The following is a 19358-nucleotide window of genomic DNA, read 5'->3' on the forward strand; positions in this document are numbered from 1 at the left end:
GCCATGTTGCCACACCCGCCCTATTCTCCCGATCTGGCACCACCGGACTTCTTCTTCCCCCTGATGAAAAGACAGCTCAAGGGACGACGTTTTGACTTGATAAAGGCCGTTCAAGAGGCTTTGACGAGGGTCATCAACGGCATCCCCAAAGAAAATTTCCAGCGGGTGTACAGGGAATGGGAGCAACGTTATACTAAGTTTGTAGCAGCTCAAGGAGCATACTTTGAAGATTATTAAGTCGATGTAAGTATATCGTCAATAAAATTCTTGTAAAAAAATCAGTCCTACCACTTTTGGGTGCAACCCTGTACTTCTTGTTCGCCAAACTAAAAACCCCACTCCAAGGAAAAAGATTTGCCACCATTCCATAGATAGAGAACAATTCGACAGAATGGCTTATGAGAATTCCAAAAGAAGGGTTCCAGGACTTTCAAAAAGTGAGAACATCGTTGGGATAATTAGATGTGGTGTTGGGTAGGAAGGGTACCTTGAAGGGCACGCTGACCAATAATCTGTTGGTGAAGTATTTTTTGCAATAAAAAAGTTAAGGAAGTTTTTGGTCAGATCTTGTATCATCTTGAAAGTAATTTCTGAATTAGCGTGCATTTTTCACCGCTACCATTGTAATCAACAAAATTAGTGTTTATTAACCTGATATGACCCTAGGAATAGCATCTGGTAAGCCATGTCAAGCTTCCCTAAAGGGAGCTTATTTTCTTGATGCCATAAAATCCCACCTCTGCGTGGGAAATTAAATGGTTTTGCAAAATGTATCCATTTATTAGGCTCTTTTTAATGTCTAGGCTGGATTCTGCCATTGCTCTGTTCTAGCTATTTTATGTGGTTGTTGTACTTGGTGGGTTGGACAGCCGTCATTAGTTAAATAGAGATATTAGGCTCCAGATGCCATGGGTGGTATTTTCATATATTTTTGTAACTACATATATTGGGTGTTTGTTTAATGGCAATATAAGTTATAGGAGATGTAAAATTAATAATATTACCCAAGCCACCTGTTTAAAGATTGTTTCAATTAATGCAAATTCCTCTAATTTTTGTATTAAATTGTGTATTTCTTCAGCTCATCAGGTTTGCCATTGAGTTAGCGATGGACCACAAGCCTTCTCACCGAGAGATGACGTCGGTACTCATTTCTGACCTCTATGGTCGACTTGTTTCACAAAAAGACATTGCCAAAGGTTAGTTGCAAGATATGTTCATGGCAATTTTTTTAGTATACATAGTTTGTTTCCTGAATTATTTGAAATTCTTCTTTTGTGATGCCCTTGGTCATCTCTCTTCTCTTTTTCTCCTTTTGCTTGCCCTGTAATATAATCCTTTCCCTATCCTCTGACTGTGATATGCCCTCATTCATTGGTTCAACCTTCTTTGCCATCCTTGGGTTTAAGCGAGAGTCAGTTTCATAAAAATCTGGTGCTTACGTATGTGGCAATGTGTTCATGTGGAGCTTTTGTCCATCTGGACTGGTTCAGTGGAGTGTCCTGTGTAAAGGGACACCAGGAGAAAGAAAAATGGACAATATTGACCTGGGCCTAGGTGACACCACTCTCCTCCATCCTTAGACTGGCCTGAAAATACCCGAATTCTTGAAAAAACAAGTTAGCATTTGAAAATCAACCTCCACATACTTATATTGTAAGAAATGGCCAAAATTGGGAGGTAAATTTGCCTTCCATTGGAAGAAAAGGATGTAGTACATGGCTATAATCTAATGTAGTTTAAACACTGTTTACATGTACTATTTAATGTTAGTCATAAAAATTATAAATTACAAATTTAAACAACAGAAGTAAGACCCCGCTCCCCTTCCTTGGGAAAAGTTGCAGTAACGTCATTATCCTAGCCAGGCTGATGAAGGTGGCTTTGCCATCCTAATACAGGTCTGATGTTCCCTCTTCCTCTGCCCTTTATACCTCTCGTGTTCCTCCCTTGACCCCTATTCTTATCTTCCCCCTCCCTTCTTCTACAGGGAAAAGCTTTTTTCATGCATTCCTAAGATTGGTAGGATTGGAAGGTAAACTATGTTAATTGTAAATACATGACAACGGTAATAACATTTTCTCTTTTAACTAATTGGAGGACATTTTTCTTCTTGCAATGAGTGAAAGTATCAGGTCATATAAAGTTTTGTTTAGTATTAGACCTTGTCAACGTCTAAAAAAGATCGCTGCCAAACAATTATTTTCCTGATCTGGAGGAGTTTGTTATACAGATTTATGGCTGAACTGATTTCTTCTTATTCCATGCTCATTTGATATGTGTATTATTCAGGCATTGTTTCATGTGTGATCTTCTATTTTTGAGTTTTTTGTTTCCTGTGCCTTGAAAGAGGCCTTCATTCAAATTAACTTAAATTATTCTCATCTTACCCCATCTCTCTCTCAAATTATTTGATTTTCTTCTCCCATTACCACATTATTGTTATTCCCATGGCTCACTCATTCCTCACACTCTCTGTCTTTTTTGTATTGTATACACGAGTATCAGGCCCTCAACTACCTACATTTAAAAAATTGTGTGGAATTACAAAGTCATTAGTTTCATTTCATTTCAATGCCTATATTTAGTTGACATTGATTGCTTATTTCTGAAATATCCAAAATCCTGTGAAGTATAATCTGATGAAGTACATACTCATGCATTAGTACTAATTCTTTGCCTTTAACATATAAATTAAAATGTTAAGATGTAAGGGATGTGATAGTCCATTCGGTATGGCATTGGGCTACTGACTGGAGGACCTGGGGTTGATTCCTGGGGAAACCACTGGGCACCATCAGCATCACCCAAGCTGTGTGATTCTTTGGGTAGCAGATCTTGGGAAATCACCGGACACATTGGGGGAATAAGGAACTGGCCCCCCCTTATACCCTGGTGTGCAAATTTCACATTAGTATTGGGAGAGTTGGACACACTCCTATCAAACCAATAACTGTGGCTTTTTTGGCTGGTGAGAAGTGGATGGAAAAATTAAGATAGCAAAATGAGGCATTAAATGCTTTTCCAAACAGCGCCTTATTTTGATTGAAATTTCAACGCGATTGTTGAAGTGGATATACCCAGACTTTGGGTGTATTTAAATCTTCCCTCTTTGTCCACATTAATTCATAAATAAAAATTTGTAATGCCTTCTTCTGAAGCAGAACGCTTGTTGTTGATTCCATATTACATTTCTTCTGAAACTGTACGAGATACTTTTCATGAAAGGGCTACGTACAGATTTTGTGTAAGTGTTACAATAAGTGTTCATGTATCGATATGGACAATTAAACCCAAGGAATGGTGATTTCTCTCGACTGTTGCTTTTTTTTAGAAATAGCATTTTTCTCATAGTAGTGTGTATTCATTATTGAAGAAAATTAATGTAAAATCCTCTTCTTGAAGCATTCGATGTTCTGATGAAGAACCTTCCTGACCTCATCCTGGACACTCCAGAGGCACCGGTCATATTGGGCAATTTCCTGGCACGTGCCGTGGCTGATGACTGTCTCCCGCCAAAGTTCGTTCACTCTTATCGGGATAAGATAGAGTGTGAACATGCAAGGTATTGTGGATATGTGCATGCGGCTATGGTCGTACTTTTTATGGCAAATTGGTCTTGCCCAAATTTTGTAGTGTTTCTTTATTTTTGTCTATGTTTTGTCCTTGGACACCCAAGATTTATCTGATTTGTTAGGTTCAAGTTAGTTCAGACCAACTTGTTTATTACTGGACAGGAGAAAGAGAAATAATTTTTCTCAATTATAGCAGAAATTCAGTTTGGCTTAACAATTGGATGGGTTTGCATAAATGGCATAGCAATATTGAGATCACTGAAAGAAAGGAACTTAAGAGTGTAATAGGGATGTGCCATGGCCTTTGATAAGGCGTTAAATAGAGTGAACTGGGCACTACTAATGAACACTTTGCAGCAGATATGGGAAGGCTGTAGATGTAGAAGACTTATCTGTAACCTGTACTTGTCTCAGAATTCACGGGTAAGGATAGTGGATTGAGAGTTGGCCACTCCATTTTCTGACTCATTTAAATTAAACAGGAGTAAATGAAGCTGAAGAAGGTGCTTCTTAATTGATTGCTACTTGCATTGCTACTTAATTGACTTTGATGGAGGTGCAGTTTCTTTCCAAGCATAAATTCTCAATATAAGGCCCCTCTCCTTTCCTTTTGCAACCTTATCTAAAGAAGATCAATCATATTTTGACCTCAATCGATTCATTTTTGGTACATTTTTCACCAAAAGTTGGTTCAAATAACTTCCACATCTGAAAATCTGTAGGAGCCTTACAGTTTGAAAATTTTAATTGTTAAAGACAATGTGTCTATTGGCTCAGATTTAACCTCACCAATGGAAGAATTTTCATGTTTTAACAAACAAAAATGAAAAATGCTTTGATTTTATTCTATAGTGGTTTTAATTATTCTGATTGTTTTGACCCCAGGCTAGCCTTTGCCCGAGCAGAGACGCTTCTCTCCCTGGAGCACGGCATGACCAGGTTGGACAATGTCTGGGGCGTGGGAGGTGGATTGAGACCCGTCAAGTCCCTCATTCGGCAGATGTCTCTGCTGCTTCAAGAGTACTTGTCATCTGGGGACATTAAAGAGGCAACTCGTTGCATTGTGGAGCTGGAAGTACCACACTTTCACCATGAGCTAGTCTATGAGGTGAGTTATTAAGCTTCTTGTTTTTATTTACAAATGCTCATTGCCCTGGAATAAATTCTTTCATTAATACTCTTTTCCTCCAATTATGTAAATTTAAACCTTTAAAACAACACATTATTGAACTGCAGGAATGTATGAATACTCTGCGCTTGTCTCACTCTCCCAGAGGCCTTGTTTTCTGCTGATTAATGCACAGTAATGCATCCCAGTGCCTTGCTAACATAAAATACTTTAAAATTGGACATTGCTGCCTTGCTAACTCAAGGGCACTTAATTGAAATTGGACTGGAAAGGGCACTGAAATGGAAATTTCGGTGCACATCAGTGGATGACTCTGCTCAAGTAACCAGCATCTCGCACAGCTCTTTGAATTGGTGCAATGCCTGCACCAATCTCCTGCCCAGGGATAGGTCACTAGGTTGCCATCTCTAGGGATATGGTTGTGATGCCCCTACGGAGTCATTCTGAGTTAAAATGCATTGGGGTCTCATCAAATCTTATGGGGTCACAAGATCGACGCTCTGCAGTACCTTGCCAAAAAGGTTTCGCTCGTGTGTTTCTCTGGGCATGCTCAAAAACCATATTTGAAAACTTCATTATGTTTCCAGTACTATTATTAGTAATGAATGACCAGTGTTACATGGAGCAAATAATTCATTTGTTCAAAAAATGCTCATTAAAATGTCACGCATTGTATTATGCGTTGACATATTTGTTTACGTTAGAAGACCAATTCATTCCATGTTAGGGTAGACATGGGACCGTTTAATCACCAAAGGATTTATAATTCACACTATAAAATCAGGAAAGGGCTATTTTCACTTTTTTCCTAAAGCAGCTTCTTACTGCGTATTTGTACCAGAACAATTTATAAAACTTGGTCAAATAAACCATTTGATGCTACAACAAAATGGTAGAAAACTCTATCATATATACTACTCTGTCCAATAAATACGCGAACTGATGCCTTAAAAACTTTATTTTGCAAAATTTAGTCTAAATCAGTTTTGTTCCCTTCAAAGTACTCTCCATTCGCTACTATTCACTTATTCCATCTTCTTTTCCACAGTTTGAAGCACCCTTGGAAGTCCTCGGCAATTAGGCTTTTTAGTTTTTTCGTTGTTTCTTGCTTTATTTTGTCCACATCTTCACAGTGATGTCCCATCAACACATTTTTGTATTTTGGAAGTAGAAAAAAGTCGCATGGGGCGATATCTGGCAAATTAGGAGGATGATCAAGGATGGTGATTGAATTTTTTGCCAGAAACCGGCGAACTATAAATGCTGAATGTGCAGGTGCATTGTCATTGTGAAGGATCCATCCATCATGCTCGGTTAAAATAGTGTGCACTGTTGATTTTCCTAAATTCAGTTCATCAGCTATCATTCGGATAGTTTTTCGAAGATCGACAAGGACCAGGGACTGCACACGATCAATGTTGTCGTCAACACGGGAGGTTGAAAGTCGTCTCGGCCTTTGCATCATCCGTGGCTTATTGTTGGCCATCTTTTAAATGCTTAATCCACTTGAAAACGGATGTTTTCGTCAGAGCATTATCATCGTAAACAGCTGCAGTCAACATTTTAGTAATATCTTGATACTTTAACCACACTTCACCAAAAAACCTGATGTTGATTTGTTGCTCCGTGATTTCATCGATTTCCATTTTCGACAAACAGTAAAAACAGGGATAACAGAAACTAGCATAACTGGCACCATACGCACAGCTCGACGACCCGCCAAGCACAGATGGTCATTGGGTTAAAAGGCCCACTAGCGGCGCTAGTTGCCTGAGACCTATAGTCTGCGCGTCATTGCCTCACCAGATTGCACCATTTTGTGTATTAATTGCACATATGAATTATATGCAGATTATTTAAGGCTATAATAACTGGAATAGGTTTATGAATGTTACTTTTAATTTTTTTGATCTGATATGGGAAAAACTATTTGCCTGGAAAATTTAGGTAATTAAGTAGTCGATCTAATCAAGAATTGACTGTATAACCAAGAGGGAAGTTTAAAATGACAAAACCACTTTAAATTATTAATAACATTGTTCTAACAACCTGTGCATCAAAGAATAGTTTCAGTATTAAAATTTAACTCTCTTTTTTTTAGGCTTTGGTGATGACAATTGAAGCTTTAAATCGAACAACTGAAGAAAAAATGTGCAAACTGCTGAAGTCATTGTGTTCTGCTGTAATCATCACAACGGATATGATGGAGAGGGTATGTGTTGTATTGAGTAATAATGCTATTGGTGATTTTTTTGAGATGAAGTAGTAGTCACTGTGTAAAGCAGTCTCTGACAGTGCAAGGGATTTGGGTGATAGGAATTTAAGACCAAGCAATGGCTGTTTGGAACACTCAGAGACTTTATTTTTAATTTTTTACCACTGATGGCTCTTAGCTCCTTCTGGCATCTTCTTGCTTTGCTATATTCCCCTATCCATAAAATTTTGTTATAAAATAAAACAAAAATTGCAAGCTTTTTCTTAAAATTCTTTCTCAAAGTCTCAGTTATCAATGCCCTCCTCCTTGTGATAGCTTCTTGGCCTTATGCTTTTCTTATCCTTATTTTCCTACTACTTGGACCATTTGGGTCCAAAACGCTTCCGAGATACATTAACTGTTCCACATGTTCTAGTTATTGCCCTCCTATTTTAATGTTGACCTTAGTCTTTCTCTTTCTGGAAAATCGCATAACCTTAGTTGTATTAATATTGATTCTCATTCTATATTTATCGCCCTGAATTTCCAATTCACTCAGCAATGCATGCTATACCTTGCAGCTGACAGACATGCTAAAGATTAGCCATCAGCAAACCTTAATGATTTAATGAATTCCCCACCAACTTTCATTCCTACTTCCTGTTCTTCCCATGCCTCATGAATCATTTCCTCCAAATATAAGTTGAACGGCCATGGTGGTAATGGACACCCCTGCCTAACTCCTCTTCCGTGCACTGCCCATCTGGACTCGCCATCCGCCACTCACACCTGAGCAGTCTGTCATGTGCATGTTGTGGATTAGCCTCCTATCACGCCATCCCATTCCTATATTTTGCAATATACAGGGTGCGGCCAATTAGAAATTTCTGCTGTTTTATGCTACATGTAGAGGTTGTCATTGGCCCCTGAATAAGCTTGACCTATGAACTGACACACTGTGGCAGAAATTATTCGGTTCTCAAATTTTCAGAAATGTTACAAAATTATTCAGTTTGGTATCCGAGATCAATACTTTATGATGTCATTACAAAGTATAATGAGTGGGAAAAGTCTGACAATGGTGTTTCAACACCAACGAGGAAAACTTAACCAATAGAGTGCGTTGTCAGGACACCCGACATCGTCCAATCAACTCAAGAGCTTATTTTTGAAGATCCAGGGCTATAGATCCAAAGCTTTTTCCTTGGTTGCCGGTGTGAGTGAGAAGACTATGCATCGGATTGTGGACGAGGACCTCTGCTACAAGTATTATGTCATTGAAATAAAACATGCTATCCAATGCCACCCGGGCAAAGCAAGTTGAACCTTTCTGCATTTATATTTCAATAAGTCTTCTTTTGCCTCCAAGTGCAATTAGCTTAGATGTTAGAAAATTACCATTGGGTGTGGGTAAATTTTAATGCTGAAACTGGCTGTGTCATGTAAATAAGAAGTGGGGAAATAGATGCAATGGTATTTATTCTTAATGTTAATTATTTCTAAAATGTGATGGCTGTGTCTATTCAATTAATGTTCAATGAAAATTTGTGAGATTGTACAAAGTTATCCTTGATGCTAAGTCCTGGTGTATTTGATGTTAAATTGTGTTTGATAACACACTGCAAATTCATCTCGGCCATCTGTCCACCCACAAATCCCAATCAGTACCACTCATCCAATTTTGGAAGGTGAATCTTACGTAGCATTCATATTTTTGTACCTCCCTGTCTCATTGTGAATACAATAGATAAAACTACTTGGGTGCGTCAATGGCTTAATATTGCCACAGGTGCATTAATCAACAAACAGTCCACAATTACCTTGTCCAGAACATGTTTACTAAATGTAAACAAAGGCTCCTCCATTGCTCTGCATGCATGTTTCTGCGCTGAATACAGTTTCTGCACCAACGTCACACTCAGCCCTCCTGTTCTTTATGGTCCCCCGGTTGTACCATGTGGAGTTATTCTGGCAGCCGGCCACAGCATAAGGAGGTTCCAAATAGTTAACCAAGTTGATGAAAGCTAAAAAAAAATGTCCTGACTGAGAAGACAAAAGTAATGAATGTATATTAAGCGCCATAATAAACTCACCAACAAAATGGGATTGCATCATGCCAGTCCATTCTGTGAGACCAGTCTTCCTTTGCCTCCAAATCCTTTGATGGCCTTTTGATAGCACGGACCTCTCATTACCAGTTGGCTTGGCTTGACTTGGCTGGTTTTATTAAAAGATAATTATTTCTCAGTTGTTTTATTCAGAAGGTGCTGGTGTGAAAATGTCGAATAGGAGCACCTAAGAACCATTATAATTCATTGTTCTGCTCAATTTGAAAACCTTGTTTTATTTTACTCATGGAAAAACAAAAAATGGAAAAAGAAAAGGATTTTGAGGTAAAGGAAAAAATTTGTTCATCCTCTTTCAGGGATTTCTGCGTGTTTTTGAAGACATGCCTGACATCTGTTTGGACGTGCCTCTTGCATATGCTGTGCTCGAGAGATTTGTTGAAAGGTGTCAGAAAGCCGGGATACTCACGGACGAGATCATCAAGAAGGTGCCAGCAAGGTGAGTCGATGTTGATTGGATCTTGAGGAAATAACTCCTTTGTCGAATACTATTACTGAATCGACTTGTAGAGAATTCATTGATACACTGCTGTGTGATATACTTCAATCCAAAATGTACGAGGGTCATCCGGAAAGTAGTACCCGTTCGTGAAATAAAGACACAAAAGTAAATATTAACAAACATAAAAAATTTTATTTGAAAGAGGATACTTTAAACTACTTCTCAACATAATCTCCAAGCAAATTAAGGCATTTGTCATAACGTGTGACAAGTTTCTGTATTCCTGCTGCATAGTCCTTCGCCGCCAGCTCATTGAGATACGCGAGGGACCCATCTTGCACAAATTTTTGCATAATGCAGATGGTGTTTAACAATTTCATGAACAATTGTTCGAGAAACATTGGGAAAATGCTCACAGATGTCATCAATTGTGACGCGCCGATCGTTCCTCACGAATTCGTCAACTGAGCTCACCAGTTGGTCTGTAATGACAGACGGTCTCCCCGAACGCTCATCGTCGTGTGTGTTCCCCCTCCCCATGTTGAAGTTGCGACACCACCGCCGAACAGACGACTCGTCCATTACATTGTCTCCATACACCTCCTTTAATTGGCGATGAATATCACATGGGCGAACGTTTCTTGCATTGAGGAATTTAATCACTGCCCTCACTTCACAACTGGCGGCGTTCTCAATTTTTTTAAACATTGTAAACAATCACAGAAACAACACAGGCAATGCTAGCGTCACGCAACTTGGCTCAGAGAAGGCAGACAAGCCACTGAAGCTATCTGACCTCGTCCAGCGGCTACTCGCGTCGTCAGCACTTCATGCGGCACGAACGGGTACTAATTTCCGGATGACCCTCGTATTTCAACAAATGCTGCAGTCTGTCTTATTCCCTCCCAGCTCTTGTGCCGGCTGTACAAATGTATTTGTACCTGAACCCTCTTAGCATGTATTTTTCGATTTAGAAACAAAGGTTTTTCAAAGTTGTAACATCTTAAGGTTGGTACAGGGTCATCAGGTGGGCAGCAGGGAAAGAAATAAGGGGTAATGACAAGTGCCCTCTCCTTGTGACATCTCCGGAGAGTATTGCAGTCGTTGGTGGGGTCACCAGAGTGGATCCATTGACTAGTGATAACGTTCTTTGCTATGGGATGCATGAGTGTAGAGACTACCAGGGGAGTGGTCAGTGGGAGGAGAAGGGTTAAATATGGTTCCTTTGATCCCACGTCCCATTCTCCCCATGCCCACCAATGTGAATGAATACTTGGATGGAAAACATTGTGCATCATGATAAGCAGGCTTAGGCAACATGAATGCGTTCCAATTTGCAATGGTTGCCGCTGATGTGATGGATGCTGAAGTGAAATCATGGAAACCTAAAACATATATGTGGATTATTCACTAAGCCAACAATATGATAATTATTGTTTATGGAACAGAATCAGTTTAATACTAATTTGTATTCCTATTACAATCATTTGATGTTAGTGCTTCCGCAATTCTTATAATCATGTATTAGTTTACTTAATAACAGCTGTTAATATGACTATTATGTTTACAGTTAATGGAAATCCACTAAGTTTCAAGCAACAATATAAAATGAGGATCCTTAAGTTGATGGTCTTTCTTAGTGTTTATGGATGTATCTCTAACCATGGGTATAGAAAAATTAAGAAAGTTGGTGATGACACTTCTTTTGGTGGAATAGAAGAAATTTAGTTTTCACTGTAGTGTAAAAGGTTGGTAAAATGATACTATTGCTTTGAAAAAGTGCTCGGAGATGTAACTAAGGGATTGCATGAGCTTTGCTTGATCAATACTACTTCCAACTCCAAAAAAGTCAGACAGATGCAGCACCGTATCCAAAGTCTTTAACATTGCACTGGAGCTGAGTTCTGGCACCTCATACCTCAGAAAATATTGTTTTCTATCACAGGGAAGCATATGACTAAGGAAAGCAATTTTTATTATTTTGAATTGTGATGAAAAGGAGTTCGTTTTCCAGGATTGCCTCCCTTAGGTTTCTAAAAAAGATTGGCTCGTTTTTGACACCCTTGCTAGTGGAACAAAACACGTCTGATTCAGGTCAAATGTTTGGTTAATCTCAATTTTGTGATTGTAAATCAATTTCTCCAACATTTTATGGTAATATTTTCGTAGATAAAGTTGTCGTAATCACCGTTGGAATTGTTTGCTAGTTTCAAAGGAATTAAGTGTCTACTGTTACCTTCAAATCCATTTGTCTATTGAGTGTCAGCAAGTAACTGGATGAATAACTATTCACCCTTATGGCATATGATTCGTAAGTCAATGCTTCCTTGCATAAGTCAGGGACTTGATTGTCTCTTTTCTGTTTTCATGTTAGCCAATTTCATTATAAATATTCGTGATAGTCACATTTATGCGTAAATAATTGTGAGTGAATGTACTGATAATTTATCTGTGAACTGTTATCTTTATTCTGAAAGTCTCCGCCTGGCTCCGCATCATTCTCGTCTGCTGCCAGATCCTCTTGGGTTTGTGATTGTTTTCCTTTTGCTATTTTAATAATTGAGTTTGATGGATCTCGAGTGTACTCCCTCTTAGGACCTCCCCTACTGAACTTAGAATGGTGTAGTTTTGCTAAGTCTAGGTCTTAAATTATTTATATTATATCTATGCTGTAACTAATCTTCCAGTTCAGTGTAATGTATTCACGTTTGTGTAGTACATAAGTAAATGTGCACATTATAGCCTTAATATAGTTTCCAGGGTAAATTCCACTTCCCTTTATCTTTTTCTTATGCAGTTTGTAATGTGTTAAATGTATCATACATTGCATATTTTTTGTGTTGATTAATTACTTTGGTAGGCATCGAAAGAGAAGATGATATAGGGAAAAAGAATATGACTTAGATGAAGATAGCTTAGGTCCAGGCATACTCAACGATAGGATGGAAAGGCCAATAAGGGAGATGACATCTAATAACGCCATGAGAGTAGACTACATTCCTGCAAAACTACTTAAAGGTTGAGGAAAATGTGGGAGGAATAGTTGATATGGACTGATTCGTAGCATCTATGCTGAAGGAATCTGGCCATAAGACTTGTGAGATCAGTGTTAGTTCCTATTCTGAAAAAGGTAAAGGCTACTTCATATGAGGACTACAAAAAATAAGTTTCATTTCCCACTCGGGTAATTTGGTTCTCTGGATCATCAACCAAAGGATGGAGAGCAGGGCTCAGATTACCTAGGGGATGATCAGTTTGGTTTCAGGAAGCGGAGAGGCACGCTTGAGGCCATTACAGTAATGAGATCACTAATGTAAATGTTCCATAGAATACAATCTGCCTGTTTAAATTTCTGTATTTGCGTGTTTAGATTTTGAAAAGTCATGTGATAGAATGAATTTGGGAAAACTGTTCAATATATTGCAGAAAATAGGAATAGATTGGAAGGATAGGAGACTAATCCACAAACTGTACATATCTGAGCCTGCTCAGGTGGGAATGGGAGACTTGTAGTCCAAATGGACAGTGTTGGGAAGAGTTGTAAGGCAGGGTTGACCAATATCACCTGTACTGTTCAACGTATATGTGGAGGAAATGATTAAAAAGGCATGAAAAGAAATGGTGATGGGAATGAAAGTGGGCAGGGAATTCATAAAACTAGTTGGTTTGCTGATGATCAAGCTTTAGTTGATGAGTCAATCAGACAAAGGATTGCAAGTCTTGTGAATGAATTGGAAATTCATTGCAATAATATGAGATAAGAATCAATATAAATAAAACAAAGGTTATATGATTTTCTGAGAGAAGAAAGACTGAGAGGTTAACATTAAAATAGGAGGGCAGAAACTAGAGCAGGTGAAACAATTACCATATCTCTTAAGTGTTCTGGACCAAAATGGTCAAAGAAGTAGGGACATAAGGAGAAGTGTTGCCCTAGGCATGGAGGCTTTCACAAGGAGGAGGGAGTTGATGACAGAGAAGTTGAGTAAGAATGTTAAGAAAAGGCTCATCAAAACTTAGATGTGGAGCATGGTTATGTACAGTGTGAAGTCACTGAAGCAGGAAGATAGGCATAGATAGGAGGCTTTTGTAATGTAGGTGTGGAGAAGGTGAAATGGATAGATAAGAAAACAAATAAAGAGGTGCTAGGTATTGTGGGGGAGGAGAGGGATTGTCGGGAGAAACCATAAGTAGGCAGGAAAAATGGATGAAGGGCATTTTGGATGTTGAAAACTGTGATAGAGGGGAGAATGTTGGCCAAATTAGGAATGGGCAGGAATAGGAGATGGGATGTTTGATGGAATGGAGGAAGGAAGTATAAGGAGAGAGAATGAGGGGCTTGTGGTAGCTTAGGGTGTTAAGGTGTGTTTTGCAAGGAGTAAAAAATTATTTATTTGGTAGTTATGTCCATCCAAAATCCTTTAACTGGTGCATTGCTTATGATAAATTGCAAATTGTCGTGTACTATAGATTTTCCTTATTATATTGGCACATTTACGAGTTTAAAGTTGAGGATCAGTGAAATCTTAAGGTGTGTCTCAAATCGCTGACAAAGGTATACAGTTATATAGTGTAATATTTATCATTATTATTCATAATCCACCGGTTGAGGTAGTTTTTGGATGGACACAGCATAGATAATGGTACAGTTTTCTGTACCACATTTCGTTGTACACATTTCTTTGCCTCTTCTGACAAAACAACTTGACGTCTGGCACTACAATAAGCCCCTCTTCAATAATGCATTCTTACTTTATTTTGTCCAGCTTCGCAATCCTATTCCTTCCTTTTCCTTGCTAGTCTTGTGTTCTCCCTTCTATCAATCACAGTCTTCATCATCTGTAATATTACAGATATTACACAAGGTACACGTTATCACAGTGTGACTACCAATCTGCATAACTGCTGAACCATGCAACTTGAAACCTCATGAACCTGGGGCTTGCTGGGCTTACCTATTACTTCCTCTTAAGTTATTAAATTATTCATTGATGAGCTATGGTGTAGCCACTGTACAAGCACCATCCACACCAAACACACGCCTGTGTGCACATAAATTGCTAGAATGCTGGTAGGAGGATGTGCCCACATTGACTCAGCTTATGGATTTTGGCATTTCTTCCCTTTTAGAACTGTGTAAAAGTATGCTGACAGGGTATCCAATTGCATCAGAGAAAGGAAGTTCAAGCGCAGGAGGTCTCCCCTCTTCAGAAACTGTTACCCAGCCATTTTTATATTTATTTTATATTTGCTCTTCGGCAATTTTTATATTTATTTTATTTTTTATTAATTCTTCAACATTATCTTTAGACAAATTCCAAAGAAACTGCGGGAGATGCCGCAACAGTAACTTTTTATGGAGTCATCCGCTAACGTGCATTTCAATGCAACAATTTCAGAGTGTAAAAATCATTCGCCTTGACTGGGATTCGAACCCAGATCCCTCAATATTCGGTCGAGTGCTTTAGCCACTTAAGCTAATGAGGCGTCCTCTTAAACTCTGAAATTTTGGGGCTTAAGCTCAGAGTTTCTGAGTTGAAGAGGACGCCTCGATAGCTTAAGTGGCTAAAGCACTCGACTGGTTATTGAGGGATCTGGGTTCGAATCCCAGTCAAGGCGAATGATTTTCACACTCTGAAATTGTTGCATTATCTTTAGAGCTCTTGATTGCAATTCAAACTAAATGTACACGGTTATAAATTTATTTTGTGCTCTGTAGAAAGAGAAGGCTGTGCATCAGCTTACATATCCAGGGGACCTTCTGTGCTTTCTATTCCTTGCAAGATTATTGTATCTGGTGTACTCATTGCTACAATTTTATTTCCCATTCTGTCCTCAGGGGACGCAAGCGGTTTGTATCGGAGGGTGATGGTGGCCGTGTGAAGACTGACCCATGGGTGTGAGCATTTGCGTTTGGAGGCATTGTACCAAGAGGCCACACTGCTGCATGTTGGTTGGTTTGTTGAAGCAGTCGATGTTTTGCTCGTTGAGAGGGGCGCGGTGGGGAGTTCCCCTCTGCCCCTCCCTGCACTTACTACCACATATAAAATCTACAATGAGCAAGTGTTTTTGTCCCACCATTCCTTGTCATTTAATCTTCCTCTTTGAAACTTTTTATTATCTGTTTTGTGTCTTCCCCTTCTTACAGTCGTACCTGTTTACCATTTAACAGTAATTGTGAAGCTCTATTGGGACACATGGTGTTGGCACTATTCAGCAATGAGTATGTATCCTTAATTCTAATATTTTGAATAAGCAAAAAAAAAAGTTTTCTCTCGTTTATTAGTTTCTTTTGTTTCATCATAGTGATGCCTACTTTCTAAATTGCATTTTTTCAAGATACATGTAATGAATATTCTTTTCTGGGTGGTCTTATCTGGCAGTTATTTTGTTTTTTCACTGTCAGTGGTGTTACTTGATTGTATTCTTATTTTTAAGGCAATTTATTGTACACAATTTTAGATTCAGGCTTGATGGATAAAAGCTATGCTGTTTATAGGAAGTAAAATTTGATTTGCAACATTCATTATTATTCTCACCATAAAGGTGGTTTCCTTATTGATATATTTTGCTGTTAAAATTAGATATGAAACTTATGGAGATAGCAAAGGAGATGTATGATTGTGGCCATTTCAAATTTAAGTGCCACGAAAGCAAGTGAATGTCTCCTTGCCATTTCTTGGATCCTGTCAATTTGAATTGGATGGCTCTAGTGTGAGTTTTTGGTAACTTTTTGTATTCACACCACAAGTTGTGAATTGGACTGGATCTGAAAAGTGTGTTATGGTTCCTAGACTTTTTTCATTTCGCTAAAATGTCCAACTTCAGAAGAAAATGGAAGGTATTTGATTGGTTTCCAATTTTAGTGTTCTGTTATAAATATTACATAAATATCATATGAAACCACGTTCTGGGTTTTGGTAGTAAAAATTCCTGTTTCTAGAGTAAATTTTACTCCTTGCATTGGCTGCTTATTGTGATAAAATTTCACCATCACTAGTTAGTGACAATTGATTTATTTGCATCTGTGTGTAAATAATTTCTCTTTAGAATATTTTTGCCCAGTCAAAAGCAAAGCTTTAACATTTATGTTGGTAAATAAAAGCAATGCAGTTTACCATGAAAACCATCAAATATATTGTATTTTTTATTTGACTCCCAATTTTCCTTATTCCTTTCAAACCTTAAGTTTTCCGTAAAAAAAAGACAAGAATTTCGAGCCCAATACGGTTGAGAAACCTTGAAATGTGAATGAACTTCTTATCCTGGCCTTGTGCATTTGAGTTCATTTTGGCATTTATTTGATCTCAATATTCTCGATTACTTTCTTTAATTTAATTTGTAAAAGTAATTAAATTTTTGATGAATTCATTATGCTCTTTTACGAAAGTATAAAATGAATTATTTCAGCTTTGTCGCATATTTTATTCCCTCTTATGCAATAGGTTCACATGATGGCAAATGCACTGTGTGTTGTGCTTTGTGAAGAACCTCACCACCGTTATGATGGTGCTTGGCCTGGAAAACATTTCATGATGGTTAGGTGCTCCTTTTGCTGCAACATTCCCTTCTAGTAAATAATTACATTTTGCCTTAACTCCCACATTCCTTGCTCCAATAATTTACTTTATTCATGAATTCTAGTTTACCCTATCGTACTCGACATCTTGATGATTTTTGCTAAGGTAACTCACTGCTAGCAAGATGACATGAGTGTGCTATTGTTCTGTGGGAAGTTTCATGATCATAACTATTATTCTTGATGGAAGAGTTCTCATATCCAGGAAGTTCTCAAAAAGGAAGTGCTAGGTATGTTGGGCGAGGAGAGGGAATTGTTGGGCAAACATGGTAGGAGTAGAAATAGGATAGGGATGTTGGACGGGATGAAGGAAGTGCGAGGGTAAGCATAGGCATCCGGCATGACCTAGAGATGGCAGTAGTTGTTTCAAAAATATCACTGTATTAGAAAGTACGCAATCTATAAAGCATATGTTTCAAGTTTGAAAATATCACATTGTTTAGTATTTGTTTGGCAGCCATCAATAGTGAATTTTTGGAAATGGAGAAAATTGGACATGGTTATGTGACGCAATACTTTAATTTGAAAGGCTCCAGCTCAACCAATAAAAAAGCTGAACTGGATTCTACTTTAGGTGAGACTGCCCCTTCATTTAAAGCAGTAAACTATTGGGTAGCAGAGTTTAAACAAGGCCGTATGAGCTGTCAAGACAACCATCGCATTGCCAACCAAATGAGGTAGGTGATGACTCAAGGCGACAGAAACGGTGAAGAAAATCCACGAAGTAATACTGGATGATCGTTGACTGAAAGTGCACGAGCTAGCAGATATAGTAGGCATTTCAAACAGTGTGGTACATCGCATATTAACTGAAAATTTGGGCATGAGAAAGCTGTGTGCAAGATGGATGCCGTGTTTGCTCTCACTCGAGCAAAACCTGTGTAGTGAAGATGTCTCAATTAAGTGCTTAGCAAAGTTTCGGAGCAACAAAGCCTAATTTTTGCGCTGTTTCATATCCATGGGTCCATTACTTCACACCCGAGGCAAAAGAACAATCAAAACAGTGGATTCAAATGGAAGAACCGGCTCCAAAGAAGGCGAAGACAGTTTCATCTGCAGGCATGGTCAAGTCGTCGGTTTTTTAGGATGCGCGTGGGTTAATTTTCATTGAGTATCATGAAAAAGGAAAAACTATCAACGGCGAGTATTATGGGAACTTATTGCAATGTTTGAGTGAAGAAATCAAGCAAAAGCAGTCGCATTTGGCTAAGAAGAAAGTGTTGTTTCTTCAAGACAATACACCAGCTCACAAATCCGTTATTGCAATGGCCAAATTCATGAATTAAAATTTGAATTGCTACCTCATGCTCCCCATTCGCCAGATTTAGCCCCCTCGGATTATTTTCTGTTCGCAAACTTAAAAAAATGGCTTGGTGGTCAAGGATTTCCTAATCATGAAGAATTATGTTGGCAGTTAATGTCTATTTTGAGGAGCAAGGCAGTTCTTATTAAAAAAAGGGCATCAAACTTATTGAACATCGCTGGGAAAAGTGTATAGAGCTGAAAGGAAATTATGTTGAAAAATAAATACATTTTTTTCCAAAATGTTTGTTTTCTCTTTGCTGGGTGGATTACTTCTGGGACCGCCCTCATATACAGAGATGAAGAGGGGCTTGTTGTAGAGCAGGGTGTTGAGTTGTGCTTTGAGAAGAAACAAAATATATATTTGGTAGCTGTGTGCACCCAAAACTTACCATAACCTTAGGATTACCTTTAAAAAAAAAATGTACATATATGTTGTCCACCAGCATATGTATATATGCTGGTGGAATGGACCTGAGCAGAGAAAGTCAGCAAATGGAGGGAGGAGGTATATCCATAGCATCCAGCTGTATGATTTGATATGGAATGACCCAGGCTTTTCTTTCAGGAAGGAAGGCTTTTCTTTCACTGTGACAGCTAGGTACTGCTATCTGGTTCAAGTCACCTTCAGCAGGGCTTTGAAGATTCTCCAAAATTTGGGTTGGCTGAAGAGGCATATTGATTGTCTGGAGTTGCAAGCATGAAGTGAAGTGCCATTCTCTCTACTTCATTTCCACTCTTTTAGTGCTCCTCACTTGATCCCCAGTAATTGCCTCTCTATATTTTGGAGCTAGTAATCTATTCACTGGTTCACATTTACATTGTTTTATTTTGTTATGCCAATACCTTCTCCTCCATGGTGGATTACGGAAGACTTTGAGTTGAATAAGAGAAGAGCTTCTTCAGTTGTGATCCACGTTATTTCTGTCTTTTATAGTAGTCTTTTGGTCAAGGTAGGTGTTCCATGGGCCCAGGGAGACTAAGCACTGCCACCCTCGGGGGCCCCATTCA

The 19358-nt window shown here is 38.5% G+C and overlaps 1 protein-coding gene across 2 annotated transcripts in view; it reads left to right on the plus strand.

Moving 5' to 3' along the window:
- Positions 1-16602, plus strand: part of Pdcd4 (Programmed cell death 4) — a 52653-nt gene extending 36051 nt beyond the window's left edge. The window contains exons 4-10 of one of the 2 annotated variants that reach the window (XM_071591936.1): positions 1082-1199; positions 3406-3565; positions 4461-4683; positions 6806-6916; positions 9324-9463; positions 11944-11991; positions 15306-16602. In XM_071591936.1, coding sequence (XP_071448037.1) covers positions 1082-1199; positions 3406-3565; positions 4461-4683; positions 6806-6916; positions 9324-9463; positions 11944-11991; positions 15306-15369 — 864 coding nt within the window. In that variant the 3' untranslated portion in view covers positions 15370-16602. The remainder of the gene's footprint in view (positions 1-1081; positions 1200-3405; positions 3566-4460; positions 4684-6805; positions 6917-9323; positions 9464-11943; positions 11992-15305) is intronic. The other variant, XM_071591937.1, reaches the window with a different exon arrangement.
- The last annotated feature ends 2756 nt before the right edge of the window (positions 16603-19358 follow it).

This window comes from Hetaerina americana, unplaced genomic scaffold (assembly GCF_022747635.1).
Source record: "Hetaerina americana unplaced genomic scaffold, ioHetAmer1.1.p SCAF_5, whole genome shotgun sequence".
Taxonomy (NCBI): domain Eukaryota; kingdom Metazoa; phylum Arthropoda; class Insecta; order Odonata; family Calopterygidae; genus Hetaerina; species Hetaerina americana.